General features: G+C 40.0%; 2 protein-coding genes across 2 annotated transcripts in view; both read right to left on the reverse strand.

Annotated features, from left to right (window-relative positions):
* CEP152 (centrosomal protein 152) overlaps window positions 1-2497 on the reverse strand; it is an 88782-nt gene extending 86285 nt beyond the window's left edge. Inside the window, exon 1 of the mRNA XM_081831048.1 lies at window positions 1962-2497. The gene's annotated coding sequence lies outside the window, so the exon portion shown is untranslated. The remainder of the gene's footprint in view (window positions 1-1961) is intronic.
* Window positions 2498-10422: 7925 nt separating this feature from the next.
* Window positions 10423-16698, reverse strand: part of SHC4 (SHC adaptor protein 4) — a 129916-nt gene continuing 123640 nt past the window's right edge. The window contains exon 12 of the mRNA XM_006736807.3: window positions 10423-12879. Within this exon, the coding sequence (XP_006736870.1) occupies window positions 12724-12879 (156 nt within the window). The 3' untranslated portion in view covers window positions 10423-12723. The remainder of the gene's footprint in view (window positions 12880-16698) is intronic.

Below are 16698 nucleotides of genomic sequence, written 5' to 3' on the forward strand. Positions count from 1 at the left end.
AATAAGACTATGTTCTTTTTTGTTGTTGTTTGTTTTTTAACACTCAGATCAGAAGAGCTCAGTCTCAATACTCATTTTGTTGTTACTGGTTATGTTTCCTTTGCCCTCCTTGCAATGAGAGGGAAAACCAATGAGTGTTTAGTTGGACAAAATATCAAAAACCAAAAGCACTGTTTTTGTCTCATCCAAAAACCTGTAAGCTCTCTGAAGGCAGAATTAAAACGCAGGTCCCCCACGTTTTGCACAAGGCAGGCACACAATAAGTATTTGTTGAATGAATATGATACATTCATGCCGCCCTCTAGGATTCATTATTTCAATAAAATTTTCCTCGGCATCTACTGTGTGCCAGTTTATATCCTAGATGTATCTAAGACATGATACCAGCCATGGGGAGCTTACAGTCCCTTAGAGAAACAATGATATAAATTAACAGTTACCATGATACATTGTAATAAGTTCTGTAATAGAGGAAAGTATAAAGCACAAATTAAATTTGACTAAGAAGAAAGGGCAGCTGAGGGAAGTTTCACAGAAAAGACTTTGGGTTAGAAAGGACACAATACTGCTGAAGTGGTTAAGAATAAGGGCACTCATTCAGACAACCTGGGCTCAATTCTAGCTCTTCTATCAGCTGTGCAAGCTTGAAGACACTGCTTCCATTTTCTCATTAATAAAATGGGGGTAAAAATAGTACCTACCTCAAAGATTGGTTATGAAGATTCACAAGATAATGAACATAAAGTGCTTAGCACTATGTACCCATCAATACATTCTAGTTTTGTTACCTATGAATAGGAGTCTGCAGCTACAAAAGAGGCAAACAAAGAGCATTCAGGACATCTAAGAAAGGTGAATATGCTGTCTGTGGGAAACCTTACTTCAACTAACACAACCTCTTCTGGGATGAAAATGCTACCTCCTTCAAGATGCCCTCCCAATCCTGTTGCCCTAGGCAGGAGGGGAGGATTTTGCACTTCCAGACTATGTTTCTTATACTTTTCTTACAGCTTCAATTTCAGGCTCTCACTCAGTGGAATACATTTATGTATGTAGGAAGCGCATATAAATTGCCATGCATTGTGAAGGATATGGTGAAATTCAGCTTAAATCAGACTCAAGTTCATGACCATAAGATTAAAAAGGTTAAATGCCACAAAGGGGTTAGTCTATAAATGCCCTAGGAAATTCTACTTACTTGGTTACATGCTAGCTTCCCTTCTAGAATGAAAATAGCCAGAACACACTAGCCTGTTTTAGACTTGCGATACCAGGCTTAAGAGGCCTGGTCATTTATTCAACAATTATTTACCATGCACTCAAGATTACAAAGCTTAACAGGACTTGGTAGAGAAAAAGAGTATAGACATTTAAACAAATGATGACGACAATCTGTGATCAGTGCTAATGACAGCAGCTTGGACAAATCGATTCAAGGTGCCTGAAGAATGCAGAAAGTAGGCACCCACAGGCTGAACTACAGAATCAATCAGTGGCCTTACCAAGGAACTCCGTTTGGCGTCAACTACAGCACAACAAACAGGTACCGCGAGAGCGAAGCTGTAGAGTGCCTGCACCGGATGCCTTGGGGCTGCTGGCTTTGGCTGGCTTTGGCTGCCAGCGTCACATGCACTCGGTCAACACACGTGTACAGAGCACCCACTGTGAGCCAGGCACGGCGCCAGGGCGACCACAGCGGGGGTCCCCAGGATAGGGTCTCAGGGTTTCCCCCGCAGCCTGCAGGGGGCGAGGAGGGCTTCCCACGCGTCACTAGTAAGGAGAAACTCGGGGTCTCGCTGACACTTCAAAGTCAAAGCCTGAGTCCCGCAACCCGCGGACAGTCCACCACCACGGGATTTGAGGAGGGGGCGGGTCAGCCCTTGGGAAGCCACAGCCAGAATCCGAGGACCCCGCACCTCCTCCAACCCCAGCTCCAAGCCCAGCCGCGAAGCGAAACTCACCGGAGACCACGGATGCTGTCACCACGGGAAAACCCTAGTCCCCGCCAAAGACAGACTTCTAACAAACCCCCTTACCAAGGACTCTAATCCGCTAGCTCCTTCCTCGTCACAACCGAACCCAGAAGCGCTGAGGCCATTGACGAGCAGCCGCCTCCTTCAATCGCCGGCTAGAAGCTGGCTTGGCGGGCGGGGCCATGCCTGCTCGAGGCTGGGCGTGGAGACGGAAGTCTCCGCCTTTCTCAAGCTTGGTTGAGAATTCCGCCTGCAGTTGCGAATGTATGGCTGTTTGAAAGCGGGCGCCAGAGGTGGCGGGAATGTCCTCCTGTGCGCCCATTGGTGGATTAGTGAGCCAATTACGAAAGGGTCTACTCTAGACGGGGCGGGTTTACGGTTGCTTAGAGATGCCAAAGCGCCGGGGTTTAGGCCTTTGGTGGGGATGAACCAGTCTTGCCCCTTCCTGTACCTCCTGCACCTCTATGCCCCCCTCGCCCCGCGCTTTCCATTCCTAAACCTCAATTCTCGGTTGCAGCACCCAGAATCCCTCACCTTCCCCACCGAACCCTTACCTTAAAGGTTTTTGCCCCTGCCCTTCTGATTCTCTAAGGTGCCTGCTTCCCCATCACCTAAATAGGCTTAGATGTAGTTTTGCTTGGTTTTCTTTCTTACTGGGTCCTGCCTTGTTTGAATTTGTGTTTCTTTCATTACCGATGAGATGGCACATTTTCCCACATGTTTATTCACTATTTGAATTTCCCCAAGTGTGAATGTTCTTGTCACTTTAGGTATCTGTTAACCCGTCCTTTAAGACAGCGCTGCCCAGTGTGCACTAAAGCCCGTTCTGTAATCTACCTGCCAAGCTAAAAGGGTTTCAGTGAACATCAAGGAGTTGGTAGCACTAGGTTCACGTATCTTTTTAACTCTTTCCCATGCGTATGAGAAAACTCTTTCCAATACAGTATGGAGTAAAATGGTTAAGGCACTTCATAATCCAGCTAGTTTTCTTTTGCCACCTCACCATCCCACCCCTGTGATGCCTACACTAATCCCCCGTTACCCCATCAACTAGCATAAGGTTATGCCACATAATAAGTACTCGCTCAATCCATAGCAATAAGTGACTGAAATTACTGGCTGAGCTGTCTACTGTTCTCAGGGTGTTTTTGTTTTGCTCAAGCTCTTTCTTTCACCTGTATTGCCCTATCTTTCTATCCACTCAGTCTTCAAGATAGAAGAGCACCTCCTCTGAAACCTTTCATGACACACTACCCCCCCCCACAGAAATGATCCTTCCTACATCTGTACACAATATACATAACTTATTATATTTCTTATTATCTTCTATAATTAGTTGTGTGTCTGTTTTATTCAGTTCAAGTTAATATCTTGAGGTACTTACATTACTTCTTGGACATCAAGCATGCTTCATGGTACCTGGTAGTCACTCAAAACAAATTGGTTAAATGAGTAAATAAATGAATGAACAAATAAATGAAGGCTTCTGTGCCAGAAAATGTGAATAACAAACATTCAGGTAAATGGCAGTTGTTGAAACCTGAGCCAAGGCATCTGTTAGTGGGAACTAGGCTTGGGTTAAGATGGAATGCTACAGCAAGGATGCTAAGTGATTCCTGTTTCTTACAGAGATGAACACATAAAAGATATAAGGGGGTGGGGCACACGAGGAGACAATGTTTATAATCCCTTACATAGTGCTTTAGAATTTGGTAAGTTCTTTCACAAACACTAGCTCATGTGGTCCTTATAACAAACCTGTGAGGGCCTAGGACAGGTATTCATATCCCGTTTTACAGCAGAAGAAACGGACAAAAAAAAATTTTGACTTGTCCAAGGCTACACAGCTAATGTGAGACAGAGAAAGAATTTGAGCACATCTCCTTTATCTTCAAATATGTCACAAAAGATGCAAAGTAAAGAATAAATCAGAGCCCCTTGCCTCTAAAAATGGATTTGGGTGAAGTTATGGTATAATCAATGGACTTTTCTTGACTGCTTATCCTGTTTAGTTCCTTGCCTAGATGCTTGAATATAAAGTGTGAGGCAGGACCCCTCCCCTCAAAGTACCTATTCTCTTTGGCAGTGCAAGATGCTTACATAAGAAGACACACATGTGCGTGCACACACACACACACACACACACACACACGAACCACAAAATAATAGTTTACTACATGCCACGTAAGAATAGGTGATGATTCCGGGGAAAAGTGAACATCAAAGAAAGGATCTATCAGACAAAGTTCTTGGAGGAAGAGGAAAAGAGAGTCAACAGGAAGGTTATTAGCATGAGTGATTGCAATGTGAAACCAGACCAGCAAAAATAAAAGATTCTTATATTTATGGGGCACCTGGGTGGCTCAGTAGGTTACGTGTCCAACTGGAATTTGGCTCAGGTCATTATCTCAGGGTCCTGGGATCAGAGCCCCGAGTTGAGCTCCCTGCTCAGCGGTGAGTCTGCTTGTCTCCATCTCCCCCTCTCTCTGTTTCTCTCTTTCTCAAATAAATAAATCTTTAAAAAAAAAAGGATTCTTATATTTAGAGATAAGAGTGGAAAAGTGGGCTGGAAGGGAGGCAGCCAATAGAAGAACTTGATGCCTGAAGAAATGCAAAAGGCATGCTACAGAAGTAAGGTATGGTGTACACAAGGAATGAACTTAATAACATGTCCAGAGAAACACAAGTAAAATTACTCCAGAATGAGTAATAAAAATAAATGTGGGGGAAGAGAGAAAAACTGCCAAAGATCTTATGTGCTGGACAAGAGATTATTTCTGGAATGTCGGGTCAATATTTATCTTGCCTTTTTTAAGCAGACACACCTGTGAGCTGGGAGGGATGCTACTTCTACCAGACTTGTTTACATTTCAAGGGGAAATGTCATGCTGTTGATGGGACGTGGTCCTTCCCATTCAGAACATCTATAAAGGTGGGGCTAAACCATCATTCCTCCTTTTTCCTACCTTCTCTTTGGTGTCAAAGCTTATCAGGTCAAAGCAAAGCCATCATGAAATAAGGAGTGCTATCCTTAAAAGAGCACTGAACTTAAAGAAGATCTGAGTTCAAGTTCCAGCTCTCCTACCTACTAGGTTTTATTCACAACAGTTTATTTAACCCCTCTGAGCCTCAAAGTTCTTATTTAAAAAGAGGAATGATAATATCTACTTTGCAGGATTGTAAAAAGGATGAAGTAAGATTGTGTGAAAGAAATTCTAAAATGTAGAAATGCTATTTAACTGAGTGTTAATTAACTGAGGGAGATCAGACCATTATTTGCAGTATATTCATTTAATGTTTTTTTGAGCATCCACTTTGCACCAAGCACTATTCTAGGGGCTCATTTAATATTGATTCATGGGTCAAAATGCCTGCCCTAATTAAGCCCCTAATCGCCGGTTTTACTCCTGCCCACAGGCACTATAACTTCACCACCGTCACTTCCCCACCACCCTAAGACCTGGCCATACCTGACTGGGTCAAAGGTGAGCACCAGACGCAAGTTGGGCCACTCATCTTCCCTCCCCAAGTAACTGAAATAAGACTACATGAAACTGAGTCAGGTGGTAAACATACAGAAGAGAAGCAGACTTTTATTACAGTTGTCTGTATTTTATGGAAAATACACTTATTTCCATATATGGAAGTACATGTATATGGCGGAGCTTAGACTGAAGATCATGAACTTCTGGTACTCAAAGCCATGGATCTGCCTGATTCTTGCACTTTGTGAAGCCTGACAGTTCAGCTTTTCCTTGGGTCCTATGATAACCTGAACCTTAAAACAATCTTTTGACTTGAGCTGACTCAGGTCATTTAGGAGTTGAATAGTGTCCCCCCGAATTTCATGCCCACCCAGAACTCAGAATGTGACCTTATTTGGAAATAGGGTCTTTGCAAATGTAATTAGTTAATACAGATGAGGATGGGTCCTAAATCTAAAACCGGTGTCCTTAAAAGAAGAGAAGAAGAACCTGAAACTGATGTAACATCATGTGTCAATTATACACATGTGCACACAAATATATGCATTATTGTAGTACAGGGTTCACTTTTAAAATTCAATTTTTAATTTCCTAAAAAAAAAAAAAGAGGCAAGAACACAGAAAGACACACAAGGAGAAGACAGCCATATGAAGATAAAGGCAGAAAAAGGAGTTATGTCACCATAAAGCCAAGGAACACCCAGGGCCACCAGAAGCTGGCAAGGGATTCTTCCCCAGAACCTTCAGAAGGAGCATGGCCCTGTCAACACCCTGATTTCCGACTTCTAATCTCCAGTACTGTGAGGGAATAAAGTGCTGTTGTTTTAAGCCACCTAGTTTGTGGTACTTTGCTGCAGTAGCCCTAGGAAATTAATACAAGTGGGTTTTCATTCCTTGCAACCAAACAGTTGATGCATTTGTGACAATAGATTGATTGTATTTGAATAGTCTAAACCAGTGATTCTCCAAGTATGATCCATGGCCCACTGGTAGACCTCAAGGATATTCCTGATGGTTCATTAAATGATACTGACCACATAAGTTGTTTCTTCAGTTCTCATGGGAAAATAATTTGCAATTTTATAGGTTTTTATTTTTACATACAACTAAGGTTTACCTATTAGGAATCTACCAAGTAAAATAGGAGGGATTGCTAATGTTTAGAATTTGTAAGTTAAAATTATCACATTATTTAAGCTCACCAAGAATGGTGTTTCATCATTTCTATGTGCAACATTATAAAACTCCTGTTCATGCATACTTGAAGATAACTGAAATACCCACTTTTGGAAGAAGGGTGTAAATAGTGTCATTCCCAGGAAACTGTGGGTTTTAAGAGAAGTAATTCCCGTGTCTTAGTTATGAACCCTCTTTGCTTGGCTTCATCAACATCAATTAAGTTTGTTGTAAGCTGTTGGGTTAACTCAGCTGTGTGTAGTGTTAACTACTTTAATTCATGAATTTACACTTTTCCTATAACTTGACTTTAAAATAATATTCAAGTTCAGGTTCAAATTTTATCATCAGTCATCTATTACTAAAGCCATCAATTTATAATTTATAATTCCACAGTTTACTTATACTTTACTGAAATGTATTAGCTATAAATTTGTTCTATTTAAACAACTGACAACATACTATCAAGGCAAGTGATAAAATTACTCGTTTTTTGAAAAATTTGTAAGGCAGTATTTTGGAATATAAAATCAGGTAAATGATATTTCTCCCTTAAAAGTAAATAAATAAGCAATCCCTATGGTTTCTCTTCAGATCTTTGGTGTTACTGAGTTATTTTTTCACTACCAAAAAAAAAAAAAAAGAGGATTGGAGGATGAAAGATAGGTGGGGCAATAGGTCTTTTGCCTCTTCTATGGTCTTTGGCCAAAAGTGTGAGAGCCAATTGCCTGGATTTAATGTTCAGGATTTTCAACCACACCAAGGCTTGTAATCAGAAAATCTGTAAAAGCTATCAGAAGTGGCAATGACCATTTGATAAAGATCCAAAGCTGCAAAAATCATACCTGAGTGTGAAATACAGACCCTCCCAGATGCCACATTACTTCTGCTTCTTGAAACAAGATCATTAAATTGGTGTATATTTTAAATGCTTACATAACATGTTCAATGCATATTAATAAAATACAATATAATGATACCATTCACATGACAATTAGAGGATTTATTAAAAATGTTCAGATATTTGAACCCTTAGATAGTATAGTCCTGTAATGGGACACATGTTTAAAGTTATTTGATGTTCTTCTGCCTTAGGTCAGCTTCCCAGAAGTGACCCCTGGGATGAAAATTTGAGTATATAGGATCTATTAAGGAAGGGCTTCCCAGAGAAAGCTGTTAGGGAGTGAGGAAACAGGACAGGAAAGGGGAAAAGCCAAGCAGGCGTGTACTTTCTGGAGATGTGCTGGCCAGTCTGACCCCACAGGGAGCTCTGGAGTTTAATCAGGACAGGACAATGCACTCTTGCACCAGTGATGGTGGCAGGGAAGGGGAGAAGGAAACCCACAGGCACTTGGTGACTCAAAGCAGCTCCCCTTACCTGAGCCTGTCTTCAGAAAGAAGAGCCACTCTGTGGGCATTTAGGAACAAAGCACACAGAAACCAGCAGAGGGGCATGCAAAAATGATTCCGGGGATCTGAGAGAGTCTGGGCAGAGCTGGCCATGTCTCACACATCATCTGTGTTTGTCATCCTTTGATGTTGTCAGTGTATCTCTGGAGATAATATCAAACTACAGTTGAAGACCTTCTTGAAGGTAGCTTCATGCAGCTCATCCAGATGACTCCTCTAGTCCTAGTATCATGGGACCTAGGATGACCAAGATGATGAGTGAAAGTGCCAACGGTTAAAGTGGCAATCTTCCTAAAATCTCTTGACATTTCTACATTTTACCCCCAACATTTTTTAAATTAAACTTCTGATTTTGGAAAAATTGTAGATTCACAAGCAGTGAGTTGTAAGAAATAATACAGGAAGATCTCCTGTAAGCTTTACCCAGTTTCCACCAATAGTATCTTTTTCAAAACTACAGTACAATATCACAACCACAATATCCACCTTGATACAGTCAAAATTCAAAACAACTGCATCACACAAGGATTCCTCGTGTTGCCCTTTTATAACTGTACCCACTTCCCCCCCTCCTACTGACTCCCTCCTTAACACCTAATCTATTCTCCATTTCTACAATTTTATCATTTCAAGAATGTTATGTAAATGTAGTCTTAAAGCATGTAACCTTTGGGATTAGCTTTTTGCGCTGCATAATTCTCTGCAGATTCAGCCGCGTTGTATGTGTCAGCCTGTCATTCCTTTTTATTGCTGAGTAGTGTTCCACAGTATGTGTGTACCACAGTCTGTTTAACCTATTCACCCATTGAAGGAACATCTTGGATATTGCCAACTTTAGGTCATTACAAACAAAGCTACTATAAACATTCCTGTCCAAGTTGTTGTGTAAACATAGGTTTTCATTTCCCTGTGATCCAAGCCCAGCGGTGTAATTACTGGGTTGAATGTTAGCTGCATGTTTCGTTTCTTAAATAAACTATCAAACTGCTTCTGTGCTATTTTACATTCTCACCAGGAATGCATGTGTGTTCCACTTTCTCCTCCTCGGGTCAGCGTTTAATATTGTCAGTGTTTTTCATTTTACCCACTCAGCTATGTATATAGTAATATCTAATTGTGATTTTAATTTGCATTTCCTAACTGGCTAATGATTGTGAACATATTTTTATGTGTTTCTTTGCCATCTATATATCTTCAGTGAATTGTTTGTTCGTGTTTTTTGCCCACTTTCTTTTTTTTTTAAAGATTTTATTTATTTATTCATGAGAGACAGAGAGAGAGAGAGACAGAGGCAGAGGGAGAAGCAGGCTCCCCGCGGAGCAGGGAGCCCGATGCGGGACTGATCCCAGAACCCTGGGATCATGACCTGAGCCGAAGGCAGACGCTTAACCGACTGAGCCACCCAGGCGTCCCTTTTGCCCACTTTCTAATTAGATTTTTTTGCTGTTGAGTTTTGAGTTTTTTATATGTTCTAGATACTAGCCCTCTGTCAAATATGTGGTTTGCGAATATTTTTTCCCAGTCTATAGCTTGCCCTTTATCCTCTTTCTGGAGTCTTTCACAGAGCAAAAATTTATTATTTTGATGAAATGCAATGTACTAGTTTTTCCTTTAATGGAACATATCAGCTCTAAAAGGTCTTTCCCTCCCCCTATATCCTAAAGATTTTCTCCTGTGTTTTTTTTTTTTTTTAAGATTTTATTTATTTATTTGACAGAGAGAGACACAGCGAGAGAGGGAACACAAGCAGGGGGAGTGGGAGAGGGAGAAGCAGGCTCCCCACGGAGCAGGGAGCCCGATGCGGGACTCAATCCCAGGACCGTGGGATCATGACCTGAGCTGAAGGCAGTCGCTTAACCAACTGAGCCACCCAGGCGCCCTCTCCTGTGTTTTTCTTTCCTAAAAGTTTCATAGTTTTACATTTTATGTTTAAATCCATAACCCATTTGAGTTAATGTTTATGTAAAGTGTGAGGTTTGTTCTCTTGCGTACAGATGTCCAATGCTCCAATGCCATTTGTTCAAAAGGCTCTCCTTCTTCCATTAAGTATAATGTCTGTAGCCTTCTCCTTGTGGAGTCACCAGGGCTGGTGGAGTCCCTCCACTGGAGGCCACAGCTCCTAGAAGGCAGTCTTCCCACAGAGCTCTCTCTCCAGATTATGCTATGGTGATCTCCTCTTACCTGTTCACTGGCCCCAGGGTACTGCATCCTCCCTTGTGGTTTCCCCATACTCTGCCCACACCTTTATAAAGAGTCCCTTTATTTAACCTTCCTCGAATTTCCCAATTTAAGTGAGCCATCTGTTTCCTGTCAAGACCCTGATACATCCTGCAAATGATACATTTTCCAAAACCCAAACATCAGACATATACTGTCAATTGTCACAAAGCAAAGATCATTTATTTTTTTTTTTTGAAAAGTCGTTTACAGGTATTTAGAGGCAAATGGATTTCCACTTTAAAACAGATGAAGATAAGTGTGTGTCATTAAAATAGCATGCAATCAAACATTTCTACTGTTGTTTCATTTTGTTTTTAACTGTGTCTGTGGTACTTGTAAGTGCAGTATTTGCTTACCTAACTACTATAACATTGCAGTCAAATACTGATTATCCATGTACTGGTGCATCAGGTACCAGGATCCATGTACTGCTCATATCATTTATACTCTCTGCATCTATTTCTATCAGGAACTTTTTCACGCAACCCACTTAACACCCTGCTCAACCAGACTGAGACCACAACCCCTGCTCTGTCTCAGATGGGTGACTAGGTCACCCACTAATTTCTATGACCTATACTCATGCTGACCCCCTTTTGTGAGGACAGATCACCAAGAACCAAGGTATATATAAAATTGATGAAAGAGCCATTATTTTGTAGTTGTGTAAAAGGAAACAAACCTACCTAAGCAATCAGTAGCAGTAGAAGTAGAATAAAATCATAAACCTTTACAGAAAAAAATATTATAGCTGTGTGTGCTTGATTTCTGATGATTTCCACCCCAAAAAAATTTCTTGTCTTTTATTTAAAACTTAGCAAATATATCACAGTTACAAAGATTAAGTTGTATCTACATAGCCAAAATGAAATGGGGTTAAGGCAACTGTCCAGATTACTCAGGATAAAAAAGCATCCTAAAGTAATGGCCAAACCACTCTATGCAAAGGCAAGTAAAAGGCTGAAGGCGTTTTCTGCTTCTCCAAACAAACGAATCCACCTCCACCGTCACTACTGAGAGCGTTCCAAAGTGTCCTTGTTTGTGATGGGAAGGATCGGGGTCTCTGCTACCTGAATGTTGGTTTCAGTCGTGCCATTCATTCTGTGAGTATAGATACAGACTAAAGGAAAAAGCTCATTTTCACCTTCATTATACAAACTGATTATCAACGCTGACCCCTAATAAAAGGAAAACTTGCTTTTTATAGGCTCATCTTATGTTAGGGTTGAGATAGACCTCTGAATTCACCTAGCCCAAGTCCCTTATTTCATAAACAAGGAAGTTGGAGTCCAGATGGGTTCAGCAGCTGGCTCAAGGTCATATCAAGAGACCTGGCCAGCACTTTTCTCTACACAACACTTAATCACACCACCAGTTTACCAGTGTACCCACATGTGGCAAACCTTTCCAGCTATTTCCTTCAATATGTCTCTTCCCTTCTGCATTTTGTCTGATCATATCTAGAAAAGATGCTAAGGACACAGTAGGTGAGAGACTATGATTCAGTCACAGCCAATCAAGAGGATATTTCCTGATACTTTCAAATGCATTCAGTACTTTAAATAAGAATGAAACCAATTTGGATGTTGAATATGAAGAACACCGGTTTGTCTGCCATGTTTTAAATCCAGGCATTCATGAGCTTCCTTTGCTTGTAGGGTGGGGGCCGAGGGGAAGGAAAGAGGGAGAAATATGGTGAAATAGGAATGACTGATAGATTTGTCCTCTCTTCAGCTTATGCTATGCTGCATACAAACAGTCCGAATAGCAAAGATCGAGAAAAACTAGGCGAAAGAATTTAGGCTCCACCCCTTTAACTTGTAAATGGGACAGGCCAGTGAAACAGACCAATGCTTTTAGTGGCTTTTGATTTGATTCCACTGGCATAGACAGAGTCCAAATTCAACATCAAATTTATTTTAACATTGCAGTGAAAGTGCTACTAAACAGAAAATGTAATAAAGTCAGTAACTATCAAGCAAATCGCTTCTTATTTTTGTAACAAGGAAAAATTTTTTTTGGCAAATAGTTCTATAGTTAGAGAATACGAAGACACTTAGAACTAATCTCCCCAATATGAAAATGTCACCAAATTATCAAGTTGAAAGGCACATACCACTGCCCCAGCAGTTCATCCAAGTAGTCTCTAGCATGGGAAATTTCAATTGTGCTTTTAGCTTGCTATCAATGTAATATGGCCTTAAAAAGTGACATCCGTGCATATGTATAATTTCTTTTCAAATGGACCAATCCTCTTCCCCTTTTCTGATTTTTACTTTCTGAAGATCCATCTTTGTTAGCTCTTTGTCTTATAAAGGACATAGTCCATGATGGTCTTGGAAAAAAATGTACTTCACAGTTTGTGCTCTATTTTGTCTATAAACCAAGTTGTATTATCTTTGTGTCCTAACACAAAATGAACTTTCTTGAAATACCAGTGTGATGGTACTTCCAAATTGTCATTTGTTGGAATGCAAAAGTCCTGGATTATTATCTTTTCTCACTGGTTGTTTAAGGCTTACTTCACTTCCGGAAGAGATGATTGGCAAACTGTTATCCATGTGGTATCTGATAAGGTGGCCGACACTATCAAATACATGATCCTTGGTCCTTACCTTGAAAAGGAAGTACAAAGTATTTAGGTTAAATGATAATAGTTCTCCTGAAAGATGTAAACAATCAGGAAAAAAAACCAGACACATCCCTGAAGGAGATATTTGGATGAATAACAAAAAAAATCACTTTTCAACTCTATATCCCTTTGTAAACACTTGTCTCATTCCCCATTACCTTTTTTAGCAATTTTCCCTCTCAGTTAGAAAAATGATAAACACTGTCACCCAATCCAAATTTGCAACCAACCTCTTTGGCATGTTACTGTTTGATATATTCTATCATGTTACCATTCCTATAAATATTTAACTGTATATACAAGCATGAATCCCAGGATTACAATTATAACTCAGCAAGCAGACTGTTTCCAAAATATCTTGTGTCTATGGGAAGCAGGCCCTTCTAGAGAAGTCCTGCCTCTCCTTGGAGGCTCAACACAAATCCTGTCTACTTCAGGAAGCCTCCTCAGACTCTCCTAATAGGCATTCATGTCTCCTTCCTGCAGACTTCATGGTAGCTGATTCATAAATATTTGTTACATGGAGCTTCTTGTCTGCATGCCAAAGCAAATTGGTTTCCCTGCACCTGCTTTCTCCTGAGGACTTTCCTCCCTGGTATTACTGTGTCCTCACCCTGGGCATGAGCAGAAGATACTACTCTCCATCTGACGCCACTGGCCGTAATATACTCCTGTGTGGAGGGTGGCTGAGAATTGCCCAGGAGCAGGAAATCATGCAACCAGAGAATACCTTGCTACATGATTCTGCTACCTCTCTAACAAGGGATTATTTAGTTCTGTTTAGATACTGGTTTTCAGCATATTAAAGAAAACACACATTTTTTGGAATTATTGACCTAATTTGAATATAACTATGGATTAAATAATGGTAATGTATCAATGTTTAAATCTCTTGATTTTGATCACTGTACTATGTCTATGTAAAAGAATATCCCTATTCTTGGGAAATACGCACTCAAGGATTAAGAGGAAAAGGGCACAAGGTTTCCCACTTACTCTGAAATGGCTCCAAGCCTTGAAAACATTTTGATCTCCTTCATCCCAACCCCAACCCTTATCAAATCAGTTGATCAGTCCTGCCAGTCTGTGGTGTAAATTCCAGCTCACTCTGCCCTCCTCTCTATATTTCTCCTACCTCCATTCTGGTTCAGGCTTTCACCAGTTTTTACCTAGAATCCCCTACTTACTTTCTTCTCTAAGCAATCCTGCATACAAATGTCAAGTTAATCTTCCAGTGCAGGGATTATAAACCATCCACTCTCCAGCCAAACATACCAGGAGATGTTTTAGTTTGCTGGGGAGGGTGGGGGGATGGTTTAAGGTAGAAGGTGCCCAACAGAGAGTTTTTAAGTATTTTGAATTAAAAATGGGGAGATCTCCTATAAAAATTTCATTTTGTGGCTTCTTTGGGAAAATCACATTTGGCTACCCTGGGTCCTTACTCCAAATGACAGCAACTGACTGGAACTGCATTTGACTGTCCCTCTTCCCAGTTGATAACGGCCCCCTGCACTCCATGAGCTTTCCACCATTTGCCCAGGTTTACACACGGGCTGCTGTGGCCGCAGTCACAAGGTGCACGGGAACGTGTGTGTGTGTGTGTGTGTGTGTAGGTGTGTGTGAGAGAGAGATAACAAAACCATAACATGAAATGAAGCCCCTGAACAAGTTGTTAAGTGTTTAACAGTGTAGTTAACTTTAAGCACAATGCCGTATAGCAGATCCCTGGAACTTTTTCATCTTTCGTGACTGAAATCTATAACCATTAAACAACAACAACCTGTTTCCTCCTCCCCACCAGGCCCTAGTAACTACCATTCTACTTTCTGTTTCTATGAGTTTGACTACTTTTGATATCTCATATAATTGGAATCATGTGGTACTTGTCATCCTGTGGCTGGCTTATTTTAATTAGCAGGATATTCTCCATGTTGTTTTCTCCATGTTTTTTATAGAAATAGCATGTGACAGACTTTTGTCTTCTTATGGCGGAATAGTATTCCGTTGTATGTGTGTGTATGTATACACACCCCACATTTTCTTAATCCATTAATCCATCAAGGGACATTAAGCTTGTTCCTACCACTTGGCTACTGTGAATAATGCTGCTATGAAGATGGGAGTGCAAATGTCTCTTTAAGGTCCTGATTTCCATTCTTTTGGGATAAAAACCCATCCAATAAATATGGACCATATAGGAGTTCTATTTTTAATTTTTTGTGGACACCCCACACTGCTTCCCACAGTAGCTACACCATTTTACATTCCCATGAACAGGGCACAAGGGTTACCATTTTCGGACACCCTCACCAAAACTTGTTCTTTTCTGTTTGTTTGTTTTTTATAATGGCCATCCTAACAGGGGTGAGGTGATATCTTACTGTGAATTTGATTCCATTTCCCTAATGATTATGGTTGTTGAGCATCTTTTAAAATGCCTGCTGGCCACATGTAGATCTTCTTTGGAGACATAACTATTCAAGTCATCTGCTCATTTTTAAATCAGTTTGTTTTTTTGCTATTGAGTTGTAGAAATTTCTTATGTGCTCTGAAAACTAACCCCTTATCAGATGGTTTGCAAATATTATCTCCCATTCTGATTGTCTTTCACTCTACTGATTGTTTTCTTTGCTGTGCAGAAATTTTTTAGTTTTATATAGTCTCACTTGTCTGTTTTTGCATTTGTTTGTATTTTTGGTGTTATATGCAAGAAATCACTGTCAAGAGCAACATTATGAAATTGTCCTCTTATGTTTTCTCCTAGGAGTTTTACAGTGTCAGATCTTACATACAAGTCTTTAATCTATTTTGAGTTAATTTTTGTGTGTGGTGTAATATAGGGGTCTAATTTTATTCTTTTGCATGTGGATATCATTTTCCCAAAACCATTTGTTGAATAGAGTATTCTTGCCCTATTGTGTATTCTTGGCAACATTTGCAAAGATCCCTTGGCCACATATGCATAGGTTTATCTCTGGGCTCTCTATTCTGTTCCATTGGTCTATATGTCTGTCTTCATGCCAGTACCATACCGGCTTGATTACTCTAGCTTTGAAATCAGTAAGTGTGATGTCTCCAGCTTTATTTTTCTTTCTCAAGATTGCTTTGGCTATTTAGGGTCCTCTGTGGTTCCAAATGAATACTAAGAGTGTATTTCTATTTCTATAAAAAAATACTATTAGAATTTTTACGGAGATTGCATTGAATTTGTAGATTACTTTGGGTAATACAGAGATCTTAACAATATTAAATCTTCTAATCCATTAACATGGGATGTCTTTCCATTTGTGTCTTCTTTAATTTCTCTCAGTCAGCAATGTTTTGTAGTTTTCAACGTGTAAGTCTTTTGCCTCCTTGGTTACGTTTATTCTTAAGTATTTTATTCTTTTTGATGGTATTGTAAATGAGATTGTTTTCTTAATTTCTTTCTCAGATTGTTCCTTATTATTATATACAAATGCAACTGATTTTTGTATGCTGCAATGTTGCTGAAATTGTTTATTAGTCATAACAGGTTTTCTGTGGAATCTTTAGGATTGTCTACATATAAGATTATATCATCTGTGAAGAGATAATTTTACTTCTTTCTTTCCAATTTGGATGCCTTTTATTTCTTTTTCTTGCCTAATTTCTCTGGATAGTACCTCCAGTACTATGTTGAATAAAAGTGGTGAGAGGAAAAGCTTTCTGTTTTTCACTGTGGGTATGGTATTAGCTGTAGGCTTTATACATATGGCCTTTGTCATGCTGAGGTAATTTCCTTCTACTCCTAGTTCATTGAGTGTTGTTGTTGTTTTTTTTA

Source organism: Leptonychotes weddellii, chromosome 9, assembly GCF_054177405.1.
Source record: "Leptonychotes weddellii isolate Sample4059 chromosome 9, ASM5417740v2, whole genome shotgun sequence".
NCBI lineage: Eukaryota > Metazoa > Chordata > Mammalia > Carnivora > Phocidae > Leptonychotes > Leptonychotes weddellii.